Source organism: Mustela nivalis, assembly GCF_964662115.1.
Source record: "Mustela nivalis genome assembly, chromosome: 7".
Lineage (NCBI taxonomy): Eukaryota > Metazoa > Chordata > Mammalia > Carnivora > Mustelidae > Mustela > Mustela nivalis.
In genome coordinates, this window is record NC_139026.1 from 13089841 (window position 1) to 13109179 (window position 19339).

Consider the following 19339-nt stretch of genomic DNA (forward strand, 5'->3'; position numbering starts at 1 on the left):
CTTGCATGCTGTCCCTAACACTTCTCCAGTACAGGAAGTTTCTTTTAATCTCCTCTCCTTCCCCTTTTATCTTCATCCCAGGAAACACCACCTAGTCTTCGGGGTCACTCTTGGATCCCAGCTCCATCATTCGCCTGTGGGAACCTGGGCTGGTTGCACTCATTTCTGAGCCTCAGGTTTCTTACCTGTAAATAAGAGGCTAAAAGTCCAGGAATGTCACAGCACCTGCCAAAGTGTGTCCACCCTTTTTTTATCCTAGTGTTCTGAAAATAATAGATGCTTAATTCGTGTTCCGTGCAACCAGAGGAGAGCACACCTAGGAAGGACAGAGCACCTGCACCACACAGCCTTGGTTGCAGACCTTCTCTCTGCTTCCATTTCCTTATCATTCAGATGACAAGTCCGGGCCAGAATACTCCCCAAGCCCCTGCAGCTTACGGATCCTGGGCCATGCTACTGCAATGGGGTCTTATGGTTTTGGTTTTGGTTTTTAAGAGTACACAAAGTCTCATCCTCAATGCCAGAGTTTCCTTAGACCCAGAGGGACTTTTCTAAACACAAGACATACACTTTTCTGAAAACACACAATTTTCTTACATGAGTCCTTGGCCTTATGAGGTCGCTGACAGACAGGAGTGTGGTTTGGGGCTCAGCTCTCCTACAGCTGTGGGCTGCTGTGGCCAGCAGATGGTTTCGGGGGTAAGACTGGCCACAGATTTCTCTCCTGAAAGGGTGTGCATCACAACCAGCCACTTGAATCCGAAGTTGGTGAAAGAAGTAAGGAGACCCTGGTTTTTCACTGGCGGTGCTAGGGAAGCCAGTTAGAAACCTCATAGTAGGTAGAACATCTTGAGAATGAAAGGTGGTGGCAGGCGGAAGGGTGCGGAATGGGGGCTTTGGAGTCGAGGCTGCTTAATTGCAAATGTTAGAGAAAGAGTGGATATGTTGACAGTCTAGAACCCCTACCTTTAGCTCCCCATCAGCTCTCCTTGACCCTGTACCATATGGTAGCTTTCTACTGTGATGGGGGAGCCCTTTTCTGGCTCTCTCTCCTTTGTTCAACAGTGAAGCATCATGGGGCCCGGGATTCTGCCTTGGTCTTCTCCATCAGCCTCTCCTTTCTGCGAGCTCATGCTCTTAAACACCATTGGTGTCCCAGTGATAATCCAGATCCACAGCTTGGATTCAGCCCAGGCTGAATTTAGGCAAAACAAGAACTCGGGATTCCACCCAAATGGTGGTATACCCATGCTTTGGGATAAGAGGGTCCCGCTCAGCAACAAGAAGGAATGCAGTATTAATGCATATAACAACTTGGGTAAATTTCAGAAACACTGTGCTAAATACAGGAAGTCGAACATAGAAAACTCCATGTTCTATGATTGTGATTCTGTTTATGTGCAGTCCTAGAAAAGGCTGAACAAGAGTGTGACAGAAAGTCAGCAGCAGTCGCCTGGAGCTGGGGTTCAGGGAGGTAGATCGCGTGCAGAAGGGCCACAGGGAGACTTCAAGGAGTTGGAGCCGTTTTGTAGTTGTTGGTGATGATGATTTCATGACCGCACATGGTTACAAAAATGTCAGTGAGTCTGTAGAATTCTACTGTACTTAGGTAAAGCTTGAGGGAAAAAGAATGATTCCCATCATTTCTCCTCTAAGCTCCTAGAGAGATGGGGAGAACAAGCTGCTTTTTCCGGCCACGGGTGGGAGAGCCGGTGGGGAAGAGAAGAATCTAGAGTTCGGGATGGGACATCCCAAGTCTGAGACACCTACTAGATGTCCCAACCAGAGAACTGAGCTGGGCAGTTGAATTTATACTTCTGGAACTCAGTGTGGAAATCAGACTGGGGACAACATGTGGGCAGTATTTAAAGCAGTGGGCTGGACGGAGGTCACCAGGGCCACAGACCAGTGAGCGGGGAGCGGCAGAGCTCTGGGGATTGAGGGAAGGTCTCAGGGCTCTGGCGTCCATGGGAAAGACTCAGTGGGATCAACCGTGTAAAATATCGTTGGCTTATACCAAGTATTCCTTCCATAGTAGCTTACGTCATCATCAGCTTTTATGTTGGTGAAATTCGCGTCATTTCAACCAATTAGCCATTTTTAAATGTGTGATTCAGGAGTGTTTAGTTGTTTATGGGGTGAGGCAGCTGTCACCTCTCTCTGGTTCTGAGACATTCTCATCACCCCGGAACACCCTGTACCCAGCAAACTGTCACTCCGCACCATCCCTCCCGCTGTGCGCTGTTCACCACTGACCTACTTTCTGTCTTTATAAATTTGCCTATTCTCGATATATGAAAGGAATCCTACAGTATGTGAGCTTTTGTGTCTGGCTTCTTTCACTAGGCATAACACGGCCAAGGTTCAACCGAGTTGTAACGTGCATCGGTGCTTTGTTCCTTTCTACAGCTGAGTATGTTATTTTATTATTATTATTATTATTATTATTATTATTATTATTATTTCATGTCTCCCCACGCTGACGCCAGAGCACGTGCGGGAGTTCTTCCCCGAGAACTTTCTCCCTCCATCCTCTTCATCTAGTTGTCCTTTCCTCCTCCCCTGTGCTTGATTTGACTTGTGTCGGGGGCGAGTCCCACCTCCTCAGAGACTTACCCCACACCCAGCAGCACCTCTTTCCCATCCCCCAAGACACATACGTAATGTCGTCAAGTTCCCTTTACCATCTGTTTCCCAGAGCCTGATCCAGACGCAGGCTAACTTGTCTGCACCACACTGTTCCCGGCAGGAAGAGAGCACTTCGGTGCTCCCCAGGGTCTGTGGAGCCCTGGGGGACCCGGGGCTATGAGAGCAGCAGAGTCTGCCCCCGTTCCCACAAGCCCTATGCCCTTAGTAGATGGCAGGCCCCTCGCCTCCACCTCTCGGTGGGGACGGCCGTCAACCCAGGCATCCCACGGGCACACAGATCCCTCAGACGGTGTTTGCTGACCGTGTTGTGTGTCTGCAGCCCTTACCTCTCTGCTCATCTCTAGGCTTGCCCGTTTCCACTGGGCTGCTTCTGAAAGAAAGAGCGAGAGAAGAAGGGAGGGAGGGGGGAGAGGAGGAAAAGGAAGGGCAAGGAAGAAAGAAAAATAAGACCCTTGATTTCTAACCCCGCCGAGCATCCCCTGACCCATCTCCCACACAGCAGCAAGAATGTTCTTTCCAGACCCAGACTCCAATCACACTGGCCCTCGCTGACTATAACGGGGGCTGTGTAGCGCCCCCAGGGCACCGTCCACATTGTCTTCTTTGCACATGGTGCCCGGTGTCCTGTGGCCAGACAGTCCTCCCTGCCTCGGGCCCTTCAGTTGTGCCCCCAGTTTGTCCTTCAAGGAGAAGCCTCCTTACTCTGGCCCTGGCCTTCAAAACCCCACAGGTCTCTTCCCACCTCCTCTGTGGGGTCTGTGTCTCAGCCACGCTGGCTGTTAGTCCCTTGCGTGGTAGTTTTTCCTCCTGACACCAACTGTCGGAGGACACCAAGTGGGCAGCCTACAACTCAGATCTGACACTACTACCTGGAGTTGGCGTCAGACCCCACAGGCTCTCGGACTCTGTCCCTCCATTGGGCTCTGCCTGTGCCATCAGACACCAGGCATGATCGGGCCCCGAGTAACCCACACTCCCATTCAACTTGGCTACTGAGTCAGGGCCTCCCTCAATCCCCATCTTCATGTAGCTTTGCTATTTGCTAGATCACAGAACCCAGGAACTCACTTTACTTACTATTAGTGGTTGATTTTAAAGACTACAACTCAGGAACAGCCAAATGCAAGAGATGCCTACGGCAGGGTTGTGGGGAGGATGGTGGAGGTGCCATGCCTTTTCCGAGGGCACCATCCTTGAACACGAAGATGTGTTCACCAACCCATAAGCTCTCTGAATCCCATCATTTGGGGTCTTTGTGAAGGTTTCATTAGCTAAACATGGTTGATTAAATCATTGGCCATATGTGATGAACTCAGTCTCCGGCCCCTCTCCCCACCTTAGAGGCTGGGCAGTGGGGTGAAAGTCCTGAGCTTCTAATCAAGACTTTGTCTTTCTGGCAACTAGCCCTCCATGTAGCTCTCTAGGGACCCACCAGGAGTCACCTCATTACAACAAAAGGTGCTCCTGTCACCCTTACCACTCAGGAAATTCCAAGGGACAGAGACCAGGTATCTTTCCATGACACCATATCCTTCATCCTTGTCAAGCTTCCCATTGCAGGGTCTTAACATACACTGTCCCCCTGCCTTGGTACTCTTCCCATCTTCCTTCAGATCACGATCAGATCCTTTTTTCCTCAGATGACTCCTTGACTGACTTCCCCTCTTACAGTCCCTGGCAGCACTCTGACCTCTGACCTCACCTTCCCCAGCCCTTCAGCGTCAAGTTCCACACTTGTTGGTGTGACTGTTTAGCAACCTTGCCCTGTGTCATGGGCTGAGTTATCTCTCCCAAAATTCATATGTTGAAGTCCTAACCGCCAGTATCTCAGAATGTGATTGCCTTTGGAGAGAGAGTTTTTAGACGGGTGATGAAATGAAGTCAGTAGGATGGGCCCTCATGTGTTACGACTGGTGTCCATATAAGAAGAGATTAGGACACACAGAGGAACCATGTGAAGACACAGGGAGAAGGCAGTTATTTACAAGTCAGGGAGCAAAGACTCAGAAGAAACAACCCTGCCAACATCTCAGTCTGGGACTTCCAAATAAATTCTGGCCTTTCAGCCACCCCGTCTATGGTACTTGTTACAGCTGCCCTAGCAAACTCATACGTCCTAAGCTGCACTGAAGGTGGGGACCATCTCACAATTAACCCACCATTGCATCCCCATAGCCCAACCTGGTGCTTAACTAATATGTATTCAATAAGTATTTGCTAAGTGGATGAGTGATTGACCTCATGGCAAAGACAGAGATCTTCGAAATAGGAAGTTTCATTAAACTGGTACTGAGTAGTCCAGACTGGTGATCCTTCATTATCTTAGTATCTCTCTTCCAAACTTCCTCTCTGTCCTCTCTTATTGAATGAGCATCCCTCCACCTCTGTAATCTGCCCAATGACCATCCTTAAGAAGATAGATTCCTGACTACTGCTCAGACATACCAAAACCTCTTTTGGCAACTTTCACCTTCCAGACCATATCCCAAGAATAAAGTTTGCTGAGTGTCTGGCGTCCACACATATAGAGTATCAGCAAGCAATAATGCTGTAATCTTGGGAATATTATATGAGGAAAAAAACTGAGTAATAGCTACCAAAGACCAGGAAATATTTGCTAATAATGGTAATACTTGAAGTCGAACAGTAGTTAACAGTTGACAACATTTTTATTTTACTCTTAAAATAACCACATGAAAGACCTAAATGTGAGACATGAATCCATCAAAATCCTTGAGGAGAACACAGGCAGCAACCTCTTCGACCTCAGCCGCAGCAACTTCTTCCTAGAAACATCACCAAAGGCAAGGGAAGCAAGGGCAAAAGTGAACTATTGGGACTCCATCAACATCAAAACCTTTTGCACAGCAAAGAAAGCAGTCAACAAAACCAAAGACTACTGACAGAATGGGAGAAGATACTTGCAAATGACATATCAGATAAAGGGCTAGTATCCAAAATCTGTAAAGAAATTCTCAAACTCACCTCCCAAAGAACAAATAATCCAATCAAGAAATGGGCAGAAGACATGAACAGACATTCCTGCAAAGAAGACATCCAGATGGCCAACAGACACATGAAAAAGCGTTCCACATCACTCAGCATCAGGGAAATACAAATCAGAACCACAACGAGATATCACCTCACACCAGTCAGAATGGCTAAAATTAACCAGTCAGGAAACAACAGGTGTTGGCAAGGATGTGGAGAAAGGGGAACCCTCCTGCACCGTTGGTGGGAATGCAAGTTGGTGCAGCCACTCTGGAAATAGTATGAAGGTTCCTCAAAAAATTGAAAATAGAGCTACCCTACAACCCAGCAATCGTACTACTGGGTATTTACCCTGAAGATACAAACGTAGTGATCTGAAGGGACATGCGTACCCCAACATTTAAAGCAGCAATGTCCACAATAGCCAAGCTATGGAAGGAGCCTAGATGTCCCATCAACAGATGAGTGGGTAAAGAGGACATCTTGCTGTTTGCAACAATGTGGGTGGAACTAGAGAGTAGTATGCATAGCAAAATAAGTCAATCAGAGAAAGACAATTATCATATGATCTCATCGATATGAGGAATTTGAGAAGGAAGACAGAGGCTCATAGGGGAAGGGAGAGAAAAATGAAACAAGACAAAACCAGAGAGGGAGACAAACCATAAGAGACTTTTAATCTCAAGAAACAAACTGAGGATTGCTGGAGTGGAGGAGGGTGGGAGGGATGGGGTGGCTGGGTGATGGACATTGGGGAGGGTACGTGCTATGGTGAGTGCTGTGAATTGTGTAAGACTGATGAATCACAGACCTGTACCCCTGAAACAAATAATACATTATATGTTACTGAAAAAAAAAAGTACAATAAAAAAACCCACAAGATGGAAACAGGATGAATTTTACCATCATCCACTTTATTTTCTTATTTTTAATTAAAATTCAATTTATTTAACATATATTGTATTATTAGTTTCAGGAGCAGAATTTAATGATTCACCAGTTGCATATAACACCCAGTGCTCATGGTCCATCAGGGGCCTTCCTTAGTGCCTGTCTCCATTATCCACCTCCCCTCCGGCAACCCTCAGTTTGTTCCTCAAGAGTCTCTTATAGTTTGCCTCCCTTTGTGTTTTTATCTTACTTTTCCTTCCCTTCCCCTATGTTCCGCATATGAGTGAAATGATATAGTATTTGTCTTTCTCTGAGACTTACTTCACTCAACATAATACCCTCTAGTTCCATCCATGTCATTGCAAATGGTGAGATTTCATTCTTTTTGATGGCTGAGTAATATTCCATTATATGTATACACCCATCTTCTTTATTCATTTGTCTTTCAGTAGGCATCTGGGCTCTTTCCATAGTTTGGGTATTGTGGACATTGTTGCTATAAACACTGCGGTACCCCCTTTGGATCACTATTTTAAAGAAATAAAAACTGAAGCTCAAAAATCAAGTAGTTTTGGTCCAGGTTGCACAGTTAATACAGTTGACTTCTGATGGGGTTGAACTGAATAATGATGGGCTAGGGGCACCAACATTCCTCCCCATCCAACATCCTCCCCAACCCTGCTCAGGTGAAAAATCTACATATAACTTTGGCTCCCTCAAAACTTACCTACTTATTGCCTGGAAGAATTACTAATCATGTGAATAAGTGATTAGCACGTGTTTTTTTATGTTACATGTATTCTATCCCATATTCTTACAAACAAGCAAACTAGAGAAAAGGAAATGTTAAAATCAGAAGAGAAAATACGTTACTGTACTGTACGTATTTATAAAAAAAGAATCGGCATGTAAGTGGACTTGCATGTTCAAACCCATGTTGTTCAAGGATCAACTATAACTGGAAAACCCAGAGCTTTTGTCGTGGCCTTAGAATCATACAGATAAGTGCTTTTTCCTGCAGGCCCAGTAGGAAGAGTGAGATGATTTCTCCTAGGTGCTGTCACTAGTGAGCCAAAGGAGCATCCCTAAATGAAGTATCTGAAAGATGCCAGCAAATCGTGTTCTCCAAAGAAGATCCAAGGAGTCCATGGATGGAGGTTGTAGATGGATCTGGGCCAGCTCTGCTGCCCTGGCTGAGGCCTTGTCTAAGAGGGAACAGCAGCCAGGCGTCCTAGGAATCAGTGTGATAAGAACAGCCTTGGAAGAGAGCCCAACGACTGGCCCCGTGTTCCTTTTTAGTTTTTCCCATTTCCAAAGACCAAAGATCAGGGAAGGAAGAAGAGAGAAATCATTATTTGAGATCGAGCAGGAGTTTTTTTAAACTGTAAATTAAGTTAATGTGGGCCCATATGGGACTGATTTGAGAGGGTCGGGAGCTGAGGGGGACTTGTTCTTACTTCTTGGCAGATGCAATCGTTACCTGAACCTTTATTGGATTGTAGACTCTTTTCTGAGCCTCGGGCTGTCCTTCTGTTCTCCCTAGATGCCCTTGGGTAGGAAGTACTCTCAGCTCAGCGCCCTGGGATTGATGCTGAAGGAAATTAGTCTCAGAGCACCTGATGGACATCAGAGATTCTGCAGGATTCTGGGCCGTGTGGGCAGGAACAGCTGTGCGGGTCAAATACGCCTTGGCCAGACTTTCTACCCACTCTCTCGTTTTGGAGCCTTGCCCACAGTGGTGGCACTTGGAGAGGGAGATGCCTTGCAGATTGTTCCTAACGCAGAGTGTAGGTGTGGAAATGCAGGCTTTCGCACAGAGAGATGTGAACACAGCCCAGGCTCTGTGGTCCCAGCCACTGGTCCTTGACAAGTGATGTGACTTCTTTAAACCTCGGTTTCCCTTCCGAACGATACAGATAAACACAGTGCTCACCTCTTGGGCTTGTAAGGTACTCAGAGACAGGGCATGGAGAGCTCATACCCCAGTGCCTGGGCAAAGTGCCCCCCAAAAGGGGGCTGCCCTGAGGAAGAGGGGCCCCCATCAGTGGGCAGCTGGGTTCACACAGATACAGTGCAGGTGGAGGAAGTATGGGCACGTGGACAGTACAGCAGGAGGGGGATGCTGAGAGAGCTCGTTGGGGCGTTCAGTAAAGGCGTACAGTAAAGACCGCTCACAATCGGGTCGGAAGGGAGCTTTAAGACCATCCAGTCTGAGGCAGAAATCCCCCTCCCCCAGCATGCCTGCTGAGTGACCTCCCTCTCCAAAGGTCCCCAAACCTGTCATGCATGAGAATTAATGGGTGTGTCTTTGCCAAGAAATCCCCAGGCCTCCCCTGCCCAGGAGAATCTGCTTCAGGGAGGTGAGGGGTAGGGCCGGGCAGATGATAGCTATCCCATTTGAGAAGCTTTTTGTAGAGATCATAAAATCCAGACTGCAGGGACTGGGTCTGTTTCCTACAGTGCCTTGTCTCCAGCAGTTGGCACGGACCCCCCTGCACCGTGGGGTCTCAGTGTATACCTGCTGGGTGAGGGCAGAATCGTGCAGCTTCTTCCAGAACCAGGCAGTGTTCAGAAGCTAGAAAGGCAGCTTGTTTCCGTCTTGCTGAACTCTAATGGAACTCTCACTTCTAAGAAGCAAAATCTATCTTCTTCCAATCTTCACTCATTCAGCCTAATTCTACCTTCTGGAGTGACACAGATTCTAATTCCTCTTAGAAGGGATTATCCTTCAGCTATTGAGGTCAGCAAAGATGGGGTCTTTATCTCTAAATGAGATCGGGGTTGCCTGAACAATGAATCAAGCTTCGTCATGCACCCCCAAGGCAACCAAATGGTCGACGGAAGAACCTTTTTAACTGGAGCACATGGGTTCCAACTCAAGGCCATGCAGTATGAACGAGAGACACAGAAACCTGCTCGAGGGTCTCAGTGGAGCCCCATGAAATAGAAAACCTTTACCATTTTCCAGGGGAGGGAAATGAGGACAAAGAATTTCCCCAAGATGACCATTCCAGTGCAGGAGAGCTAGAATTTAAACCAGGTGAGAATTACCATGCACGTTCCAGGGAAGACAAGGCAGTCAAGTTAGAGAAGCTTGTGCAAGGGGAACATAGCCAGCATAGAATCAGGGGCAGCCCCAGCATTGGGTGCTGTGTCCCTAAACCCCGTGCTCCCCCTTCCTGGGCTCCACCTGTAAGAGCAGGCGGTCCCAGAGTGAGTCCCCGGACGGTTGCTGTGCCTGTGAGTGTCTGTGATCCCCGAGTGCATTTAGCAGAGCTGAACTCAGGCTGTAGGATCTGTGAAATGTGAAGGTTCAGAAACGGCCCTTTTCAACCCATTCAGGTTGCTTAAATACCCTTTTGTGTGGCATCTTCTAAGCGGATGCTTTATCCTTCCGCACCCACTGGCTGGGGGCACCCGGGGCGGGCGTGCAGCAGTTCTTAAAGGATGTTTAGTAGACGGTAATGTGATCCTGTATGTTTTCCTTATTATTAGCCATCCTGCACCCAGACATGCCCTGAATGGTACTATTAAAGGCTTTCCTATTTTAAAGTAGCTTATTAGAATAAATATGAGGTTGGGAAGTCATGTTGCTTTCTCTGCTGATACTCCGGACAGCCCCTGGTTATAACATTTTAATATTCCCCTGCTGGTGTGAGCAGAACTGATTTGATATGCAGCAGTGGTTGGCAGACTCTCTCTATGCATCGAGGGGCTTTCCTGGGGGTGGAGAGAAGGAGACAGCCCCGGAGCATCTGCGATCAGAGCTATAACTACCTGTGCCTGGTGTTTACCTGGAGAGGTTAACCTGTAAGCATCCACTTCCATCCTGTTCAGAAAGAGTTTACTGGCTCCAGATGGGCCAGGATGGTCGATGATAGATAGTACTTATTTTTCATCCATCCATCCATCCACACTCTGCTGGGCCCCGGAGCACTAAGCTTTTTAATCAAGGAAGCAAAATGATCAGATTTGCACTTTCAAAGTATTTCTGCGTAGGCAGAATGGAATGGCAAGGCTCCCTGGAGGGAAAGGTCATCCAGTGTGATCTGCGAAGCCATCTGGGAAGGAGATGGATTGAGGGGCTGACAGAGCCAGGCAGAGGGCGGGTTTGAGAAACCGCGGATCAAATCGGTGGGATTTGGTTATGGCAAGGATGTGGAGAGCAAGGATTTAAGAGTAGAAGCTCTGGGAAGTCGTCTGAGCTGGGTTGGAGATGGGGGATTGACTTCCTGTCCGTGGTATTTGAGGCCACTGGAGTAGATCCTGTCATCCGGGGAGAGACTGTAGAAGAAGAAGAAAAGGGAGCTAAGGACGGGAGTTGGGGAGCACCAGCATTAAGGGGAGGCAGGGAAAGGATGTTCAGAGGGGGGGAAACAGCCAAGAGACTAGTGTCACAGAAGCTGATAACTTCAGAAAGGCCCCCGGGGGGTTGGGGCTATGGCCAGCAGGACAGGGCGGGGTGGTAAGACCACATTTGCTGGGACTTCTCAGACACCACGCACAAAGTGACCATCACTATTGAAGGTGGGGGACAGGGCAATGCCTCAGGTGAGCACCTACCAGGACCCATGCACTCAACCTGTGTTGGGTGATCTGCACATCTGTTTAGAGATGGGAGATGGATTCTGTTCTTGCCTTTTTATAGTTAAAAAAAAGAAAAAAAAAAAAAGCTCAGAAAAAGTCAGACCCTGGCCAAGCCCTGCAGAACTGGGGCTGGAACCTTCCTCAGCCTGGGTTGCAATCCCTTTGCCTTTCCAATTTGCCATCCGGCCTTGCCTCCCACCTGGTGGCCTGGTCGGGCCTGTCCGTGCCCCTCGTGCCCCGTGGAGGCGTCACCATGCCCTGCTCCTGGGGCCTCACCTCCTGAACGGAGCTCTGCCTCCAGCCCGAAGCCGCGGAGGGAGGGAAGAGGGGAGTTGCCAGCCTAGAGCCATCCGTCTGCGGGCTGGTGACACCGACACCAGGGCCCCAGCAGAATAGCAAGCTTGTTCGCTCTTGTCTGGCTGTTAGTGGTGATGTATGAATAAGCAAAGAAGACAGCTTCATTTTCATAAGTTAACTTGTGCCTGGAGTAAGGAAGACGGGGAACAGCGCACTTAATCATAACCACAGGGCCGCACAGAAAACAATGACAAAGGCTTTTCTGTTAGTCACGGTGTTTTATTGTAATAACTCCTAAGAAGACGAGACGGCGCGGAGTGCTGAGGGAGGCAGCACGCCAGCAGCCCGGGTCCTCCCCGGCACCTCCCGCAAAGAGGAGTCCCCTGAGACTTGACCTCTTAATGGGGTGGCAGGCCTCCTGGGCTCGCATCGTCCAGGCTAAAGCTTTAGACGTGGACCACTGGAGACCAGATGCCGCCTGGTTTATGAGCTGGGGTTGGCAGGGCTGGAAAGGGTGATTGTCACCAGGGAGTGGCGGGGCCCCTGCCTGGAAGGGTGTTGTGTCATGAGGCAGCACTGTTCTCAGGGAGTCCTGGGCATGTGGAGGGCTTTGTGGACGAGGCAGGTGGAGGCCGCCATCGTGCACCAGAGGAGACAGTAAGCGACCCGGGAGGCGCCCAGCCGGCACCCTCCACCATCCCCCGCCTCCATGATTTCTTGTCCTCTGTTCCTGCGACTTGTCAGTATTTCTGCCACCACGAGGACCATGCTGCTTCCTAATTGTTTGTCTTCCTCCTCTTCCAGCTGCCTCTGCGGCAACAACCGTGTTTTATTTGTCTTTGATTCCGTAGTCTGTTGTGTGGTCTCTGACACAGCAGACCCTCAGCCCATGTGAAACTAAAGCAGCGTCTAGGCAGAATAAGGACTGGGTCAGCTAAGGAAGGAGCCGGGGAGATGGGTAAAGCCGTAGATGCCTGAATCCAGGCCCATGGGACAGAGGGCGGGGTGTGTGTGTGGGGTGGGGGGTGGAATCCTGGCTGTAATGATAAGAGCAAATACCTACTCAACATCCTACAGGTTTTCCAGGCATTGTTAGTGGTAACACTTGAATACGCACAAAACACAAAATTAACTTGTGCCTCAAGAGAAAAAAGTTAATGCTAAGGTATGTCCTGTGTTTTAAGCTCCCTTTATAAGTGAATGAACTCGTAGGCACTGAGAGGTTAGGTAACTTGTTTGAGGTCACACAGCTAATAAGCTGAGGAGCCGGGATTTGAAGCTGGACAGTCTGGCTCTGGCATTCCTTTTCTTCATCAATTCTCTGCTCTCAAGAAGCGTAACACAGGAGGCTGCCACTGAGTTCTGCTGGTCTGGGGGCAAGATTTAGATGCCATCATAGCTTATTGTGTGCTGGGGAACCCCACAATGAGTCTCACCCCCTACTGTAGCAGGTTACAGAGCTTCCAGACCTGGATCAATAGTTCTCTGACTTCAAAGTGCTCTCCAATTCCCTGGCTCTTTTGTGATGCAGATACCTAGACCCAATGGCCCGAATTCTCTTCCGTCTGCCAGGGGCTGAAAGGTGTGGAGTGCTGTATGACTGATAGCTGCTTTTAACCAGCATCCTCCGGGCTTACCTGGAAGCTTCGGAAAGAGCATTTCGCTCTCCCCTCCTTCACCAAGATCGACACCTCCTCCCACTCAGCTCTGTCTGGCGGGTCTAGCATCTTCCTCACCCTTCTGGGAAACTGCGGAGCGGGAGTGACAGCCCCTGGATACACCGGTACGCCCCCTGCTCTGCTGAAGTTTGAGCTCAAGGTCTCGGTCTCCAGAGGAAGAGTGAGGAAGAGTGAGACGCATGGGGAACTTCAAGTCGTGTTCTCCAAACTTCCCTGCTCCCAGTCTGCACCTGGGCTGCCTTGCTCACACGATGGCTGCAAACAACTCTTTTGCACACACCAGCCCTCCATTAAGGTTTAAAAAAAAATCCTTCATTAGCAACAGGATAGCGGTAATTTTAGTACCCATGGGTTGAGGAAATGCAAATTGGTAAACAGCTTCCAAGCCTTTGCTTTGCTTTTTTAGACAGATCCATTAGCTGCTCTGTCAATGATTAAAATGGTAGCAGGGTTTTGCAAGTGGGCTTGTGAAGCCCCTGCCCCATTTGGTGCGCCAGGGCTGGAATGTATGGAGTGCTGTGTAAGTGGTGCCTGGTGAACTAGCATCATCCGGGCTCATCTAGAAGCCTTGGAAAGAGAGCAGGCCCATCCACATGGGTTTCTTTGGACGTCATCTAGGACAACAGTTAGGTCCTTCTAGAATTTACTGAACTGTGGTCAGGGTTTTGGAATGATGAATACCTACAGTGAGTCCTCTAACTTGCAATAATAGGTGATATTTTCCTCATTTTTTTTTTGTTTTGCTTTGTTTTGTTTTTTGTTTTTTGTTTTTACCAACAAATTGGTTCAGTATCTGCGAATGGGGAGTTCATATCCTCTGCTAATTCTCTCATGCCTTGACACTTCTAAATAAGAATTCTGGGAGAATGCGTGGATCTTGGTGAATGAGGGGAGGGCAAATGCTCTGCAGCTTCGAAAATGCGGGGATACTAACACACACACTAGTGTTACGGGGCTCCGAGTCGGGAGAGGGTTATCCACGAGATGTCATGGACTTAGCAGACATTTATAGCATTGATACGCAGCCCTTGCCCTTGGACTGGTGGAGGGGGGGATATTTTTACACATGTGGTGTGGGTGTGCCTGCGTGTCACCTGTCTGTCCTTGATGGGGCATAAGTCAGCTGATGGCCAAAAGTGCCAGGAGTGCTAGGTAGAGCCGTCTCCTGCCTCAGGGGTAAGCCAAGGGCAAGGTTCACACTCAGGGATGTTCATAGCTGGCTTTGGGCTGGAGACACGCTGGAAGAGATTCCGGGCAGGAATTGGCCGAGGGTAAGGGCACTTCCTGCCAAGCGAAAGCCGTAGGAGCAAGAGCCGAGGGAGGGAGAACCGAACTGTACATTTTCTTGTGGCAGGAATGAAGTGTGGCTACATAGAGAAAGCTTCTGAGGAAGTAGATCAGGGTCAAACATAATGTATGGAACGCCAGAGCCCAGAATTTGGACTTTCAGGTGGTTGAAGAGGACCTCACCCTAAATTCAGTGAAAGACCATTCCCCTCTTGTCATTTCTGAGCACGTTGTGCCCTCCATCCATTATATTGAACCTGGGGTCCTTGTACCAACTCCCCCAAGGACTATGCCATCCCCTGCTCCACTCCCCAGCCTCCGTGCAAGATCATCATGTGAGCTCTCGAATGAGGTCCCGGCACACGGCTTTCTCAGCTGAGGACCACCTGCCTTTCAGATCTCACCGTGTTCTGTGAGCATCGCAAGCTTATCGCGGTAGAATGGATCCACTCTTGCCCGTCCTGAGTTGGTGATGGATTTTTCTGAGGGATTCTACATGGGGTGGATGTGATCGTATACAATGACAAAGTGGGTGGTAGTATTTCTCCCATGCGTCTAATTTATGTATTTGTGCTGGGGTGATGATTTAGATAGGAGCTTGATAAATTGATCAAATAAATTACACCGGACCCACACAGCATCATTTCAGGGAGCTGTCATCACACCAGGGAGGTTCTATATCACGCAGCGTGGGGTACCAGGAGAACCGCTCTGTTTTTCTTAACATGTTGCTGGGCTTTCATTGGGTCAGAAAGGTCTGTATTTCTCAGATTGGCCAATAAAAAAAAGATTTTAGCCCCAGAAGGCATCGGTTAGCTGCAGAAGACAGTGATTATGAGTCATGGGATACTTTGCAAGTTAAACCGTCCACACCTCAGTTTCTTTCCCTATACAACGTGAATTTTTTTTTCTTTTATTCCTGCTTCCAACACTTGTAGTAAAGGTAAGCAAGACTGCACTGAGACAGTGGAAGGAATCTGGGCATCAGACAAATACTGAACTATGTGTGGGCTCCCCCATAATCGTGCAGATCACAGTCCTGGGGAACCTCAGGTTCCTGGTCTATAAAATAGTTGATTGTTGGTCCAAGGGAATATCTTCTGTAAGAGGTGTGGTAGGTTTGTCTCGTGGAAGGCAGGGGAGCTGAGGCCCTGCTGGCCCTACGTAGAAGGCCTGGGACCCCAGGAGTGGGATGCTCTAAGAGCTGAAGGGGAGGACTGACTCACCTACGATGCTGAGTTACTAAGAGGCCTGGCTCACCTGTGCTGTTGGCCCCGGTGCACCAGACACGCAACTCAAGATCAAGTGGGTATGAGAGGAAGAACGCTGTGGCGGGGAGCTGCTGCCGTAAGGGGGCTTCTGTCTGTGAGCCTCCATCTCCCGCACCAAGGGCACGTCTTCCCTCTGTTGGCAGCCTGTGGTCTCCGCGGACGCCCAGAAAGCCAGCAAACTAGCATCTGGTGGGGACACTTGCAGTTGGAATTTGAAGTGTGCCAGTCAGCACAGAGGCGTTGCTTGACTGAAGGGATGGTTGGACCCATGGTTGCCTGGTCGGTTGGAGCTTCTGGCTTGATCAGAGAGGAACTGGGTGACCTTGGGCAAGGTAATTAGCTACCCTGGGTGGCCTCCAGGTGGCGGGGCTGGCCAAGTGTGAGAAGTAAAGACGGTCCTACAAGTGAAGCCCGGAGATCAGGGCCTGGCACTTGCTAAGGAAAGCCGCGGTGCTGATGACCGGCCGTGACTGTATCTCCAGCTCGGCGCGCACTGGCACACGCAGCCTGGCTTCTTCTAAGACCTTTGCTTTCTCTGTACTTTCCAGGTCAGCAGGTCCTGGGCTTGGTCGAGAACCAGAGTGACTGGTACCTGGGAAACCTGTGGAAAAATCACCGCCCTTGGCCTGCGCTCGGAAGGGGCTACAACACAGGTAAATCGTGAGCATGGCGCGGGCGTGGCGGGTGTTTTGGAAGATGACATGAGGGCTCAGTGCTCCTTCCTCTGAGGGAGGAGGCAGGCAAAGCACAGGAGGAGGCTGCCTGAATTCTGCAGCAGACAGTACATACACGACTGACCTTCTAGTTCTTTCTTAGAGCCTCACCTACAAGCACTGAGCTGTCAGACCCTGGCTGGCGGTGGCAATCTCACAAAAAAGCCTTTCTCCTGACTTAACCTTCAGACCTAGATCCCGTTGGGCTTTTTTTAGGAATATGACCTGTAGGTTCCTTGGCCCTACTGATACAGAGATGGTTCTGCCGTGACAAAGAACCGCTCTGTTCTTCGTCAGATGTTACCACTTCTCAGCACCACAGAAATTTATTTTCCTCACATTCCGTGTCTGTGTTAGGCTCGCTGCTCTGTGCTCACCGTAGGCATTCAGGATTCAAACTTCTTCTACAGGAGGGAAAGTAGCAGATGTCCTGTTGACTCTGAAAGTCTCTGATCAGAAGTGACGTAACTTCTGCTAATATCTCAGTGGCAAAAGCATCTCTGTGAATGATATCATTCATTCATTCATCCCGTACTCAGCAGCTGTATCTGGAGTAGTTAGGGTGTCCTAGACCCTGTGCCACATGGGCCACATATGGCCCATGACCTCACAGAGCGTATCGATAAGAAATGAGAGCAGCCTCCCTCTCCTTAAGCTCTGGCCTGTCTGTGTTTGGTTTTCACCGTGCTTCTGGATCCTTCTGCGCTTTCCCCTTCATCATCCTCTTTGCCACTGCTTTGGCAGCCTGTTCTCAAAGGATGCAGATGTGTGATCCGTGTCGGGCCTGGTACTTGGAGCTCAGGGAGCAGTAGGTTTGGTCAGGCCCAGAAGGACTGGGACCTGGCATCTGAGACCAGCTATCCTGGGGTGGGGCGGGTGTCTGGGGATGGTGCCACCCATAGGGTTCTGGAGCCTAAGGCCAGCCTGAAGTCAACGCTGAGAGCGGAGGGTAAGACTCCAGAGAGGTCAGGTACAAATACAGAGGCCCCAGAGGCCAAAGGGAAAATGGAAGACAGTCAAGCTTCCAGAGGTAAGAGTTCAGACATGGGGTCATCGTGGGGTCAAAGCTGGAGGAGGACAAGGAAAGAAAGGTTCAGAGTCAATGTCCTGAGGAACCAGACAGATGCCATTCAGGGAGCCCCGTGAAGGCCGTCCTTTGAGATGGGGGGCACACCTTAGCTGACATTTGCCAGAACATCCAGGCATCCTCACACTATGGAATTTTCCCCTGTGACGCCTTCCAGACTTAACAGCCCAGAGGGGTTGCGGTGGAAGAATTTGAGCCAGCAACCTTCCACCCATCTCCTGAAGGCGCCCCCCAGGGCCACCAGCTATGCTGGGCACTAACACTTGAGTTGCTGGACAGTGAGGAAGTCTGAGCAGCCCCTGAGAGAAGCCAGGCCGCTCTGAGCAGCGGCTCTCCGTTAGCTGGTCTAGACATATTTTAATAATGGCTAAGGCAGTGTCTCAGCATCCCCGCCGAGCAGGCACTGGGAGCTTTCTGGGTGTTAATCTTATTTTATCCTCTCACTAACCCACCAGGCAGGTGCTATTCTTATCTCTACTTTGAACACCGGAAACTCACACTGAGAGAGGTTGAGGCTCTAGTCTGATCAGTAAGGAGGCTGCCTTGTTCATGACTAACCCTCCCTCCCTTGAACTTCAGTGGTTTCAGGATCAAGAATTCCATCAAACGTGGACTCTGTCTTTGAAGCATCTGGAGAGGGGCCTAGGATTTGGCCCCCTAAGAAAGCCTCCAGGATGTTTCTGGAACAGGAGGGTCTGCTCTGAAAGGTGGCACTCTGTTTCACCTCCCAGCCAACCCTCCTGGGGGCTTTCATGGTGCACTTGAGGCTGGACCTTTAGGAACCCACTGCGGGGCCAATAAGATGTCCTCCCCCACCACTGCCCAACCCCATACTTTCCTTTGAGCAGCAAATTATCAGGCCATGTTGATCTTTTGCCAAAGCCGGGATTCCCAACACATGTCCTCCAGGCTCCTGCAAAGCTGGAGGACCCCCATGTTTGTTGGGTGAGAGAAGGGAAATCACAGGTAAACCCTGGTGTGTGTTGCGTCTGTCTTCCTCCCAGAATAATAGACAGCATCACGCAGATACGCTGTGTCGGGACATTGGGGTTATGGTTTTCTGCGTAAACCAAACACACTGGTCATCAGTCTGGGTTTGCAGGCAGAAGAGAAATGGGGCACACGGGGAATTTATTATGTCAAAAATGACACGTCTCCTCCTGCCTCTCCCGTTTGACTTCAGCACGAGGTCAGGAGACAGACAAGGATCTAAACCACCTCCAGTCCCCACGTGCGTTGCCAAAGGCAGTGAGTTACTTCCCTTGCCCACTGGTACTTAAAGTGCAGAGCCGGTGAGGAAAGCCCTGCTAGAAATGATATGTCCATTTAAATAAGCCAGTGACACCAAGTGATCATTATAAAGGGATTTATGCGACATCAGAATGCACTGGCTTTCGTGATGGGGATTTGTTATTTTAAGACTCAGAATTGTACCACACGTCGGCGCATGAGTCATGCAACACTTAGATTCTCGTGGAAATTGAGCACTCTGCGGGGAGGGCGCCCGCTTGCCCTAAATCCCAGCATGCAGCAGGCCTCTGAGAAGGGGTCTCTCCAGTAAAGCCCCAAACTGAGCCTTCAGCTTGGGGTGGGCAGACGCTGGGAGATCCACATGCTAGAATCGCCGTTCAGCCACTAAATGTCCACCTAGGTTTAGCCAAGGTGGTTTACCTCCTTGAGTTCACCTCCTCGTTCTCTGCCTTGTACGATAGGATAACAGAGCCCGGGATGGGGGAATTAACAAGGTAAGTAGGTCAACAGGTCAGGCTTTATAGCCACAAAACAAGGGCACAGTATACCTCCGTCTCTGTCCTCTTGGGTTTTTTCTGCCACCTATCCTCTTAGGGAATGGAATCCATTCTCTGCTCTAAAAATGGTGGTTATAGG

General features: G+C 49.5%; 1 protein-coding gene across 4 annotated transcripts in view; it reads left to right on the plus strand.

Annotated features, from left to right (window-relative positions):
- LARGE1 (LARGE xylosyl- and glucuronyltransferase 1) overlaps positions 1 to 19339 on the plus strand; it is a 524894-nt gene that overhangs the window by 392313 nt on the left and 113242 nt on the right. For all 4 annotated transcript variants that reach the window (XM_082740545.1, XM_082740542.1, XM_082740543.1 and 1 more), the window contains one exon: positions 16201 to 16305. In XM_082740545.1, the coding sequence (XP_082596671.1) occupies positions 16201 to 16305 (105 nt within the window). The remainder of the gene's footprint in view (positions 1 to 16200; positions 16306 to 19339) is intronic.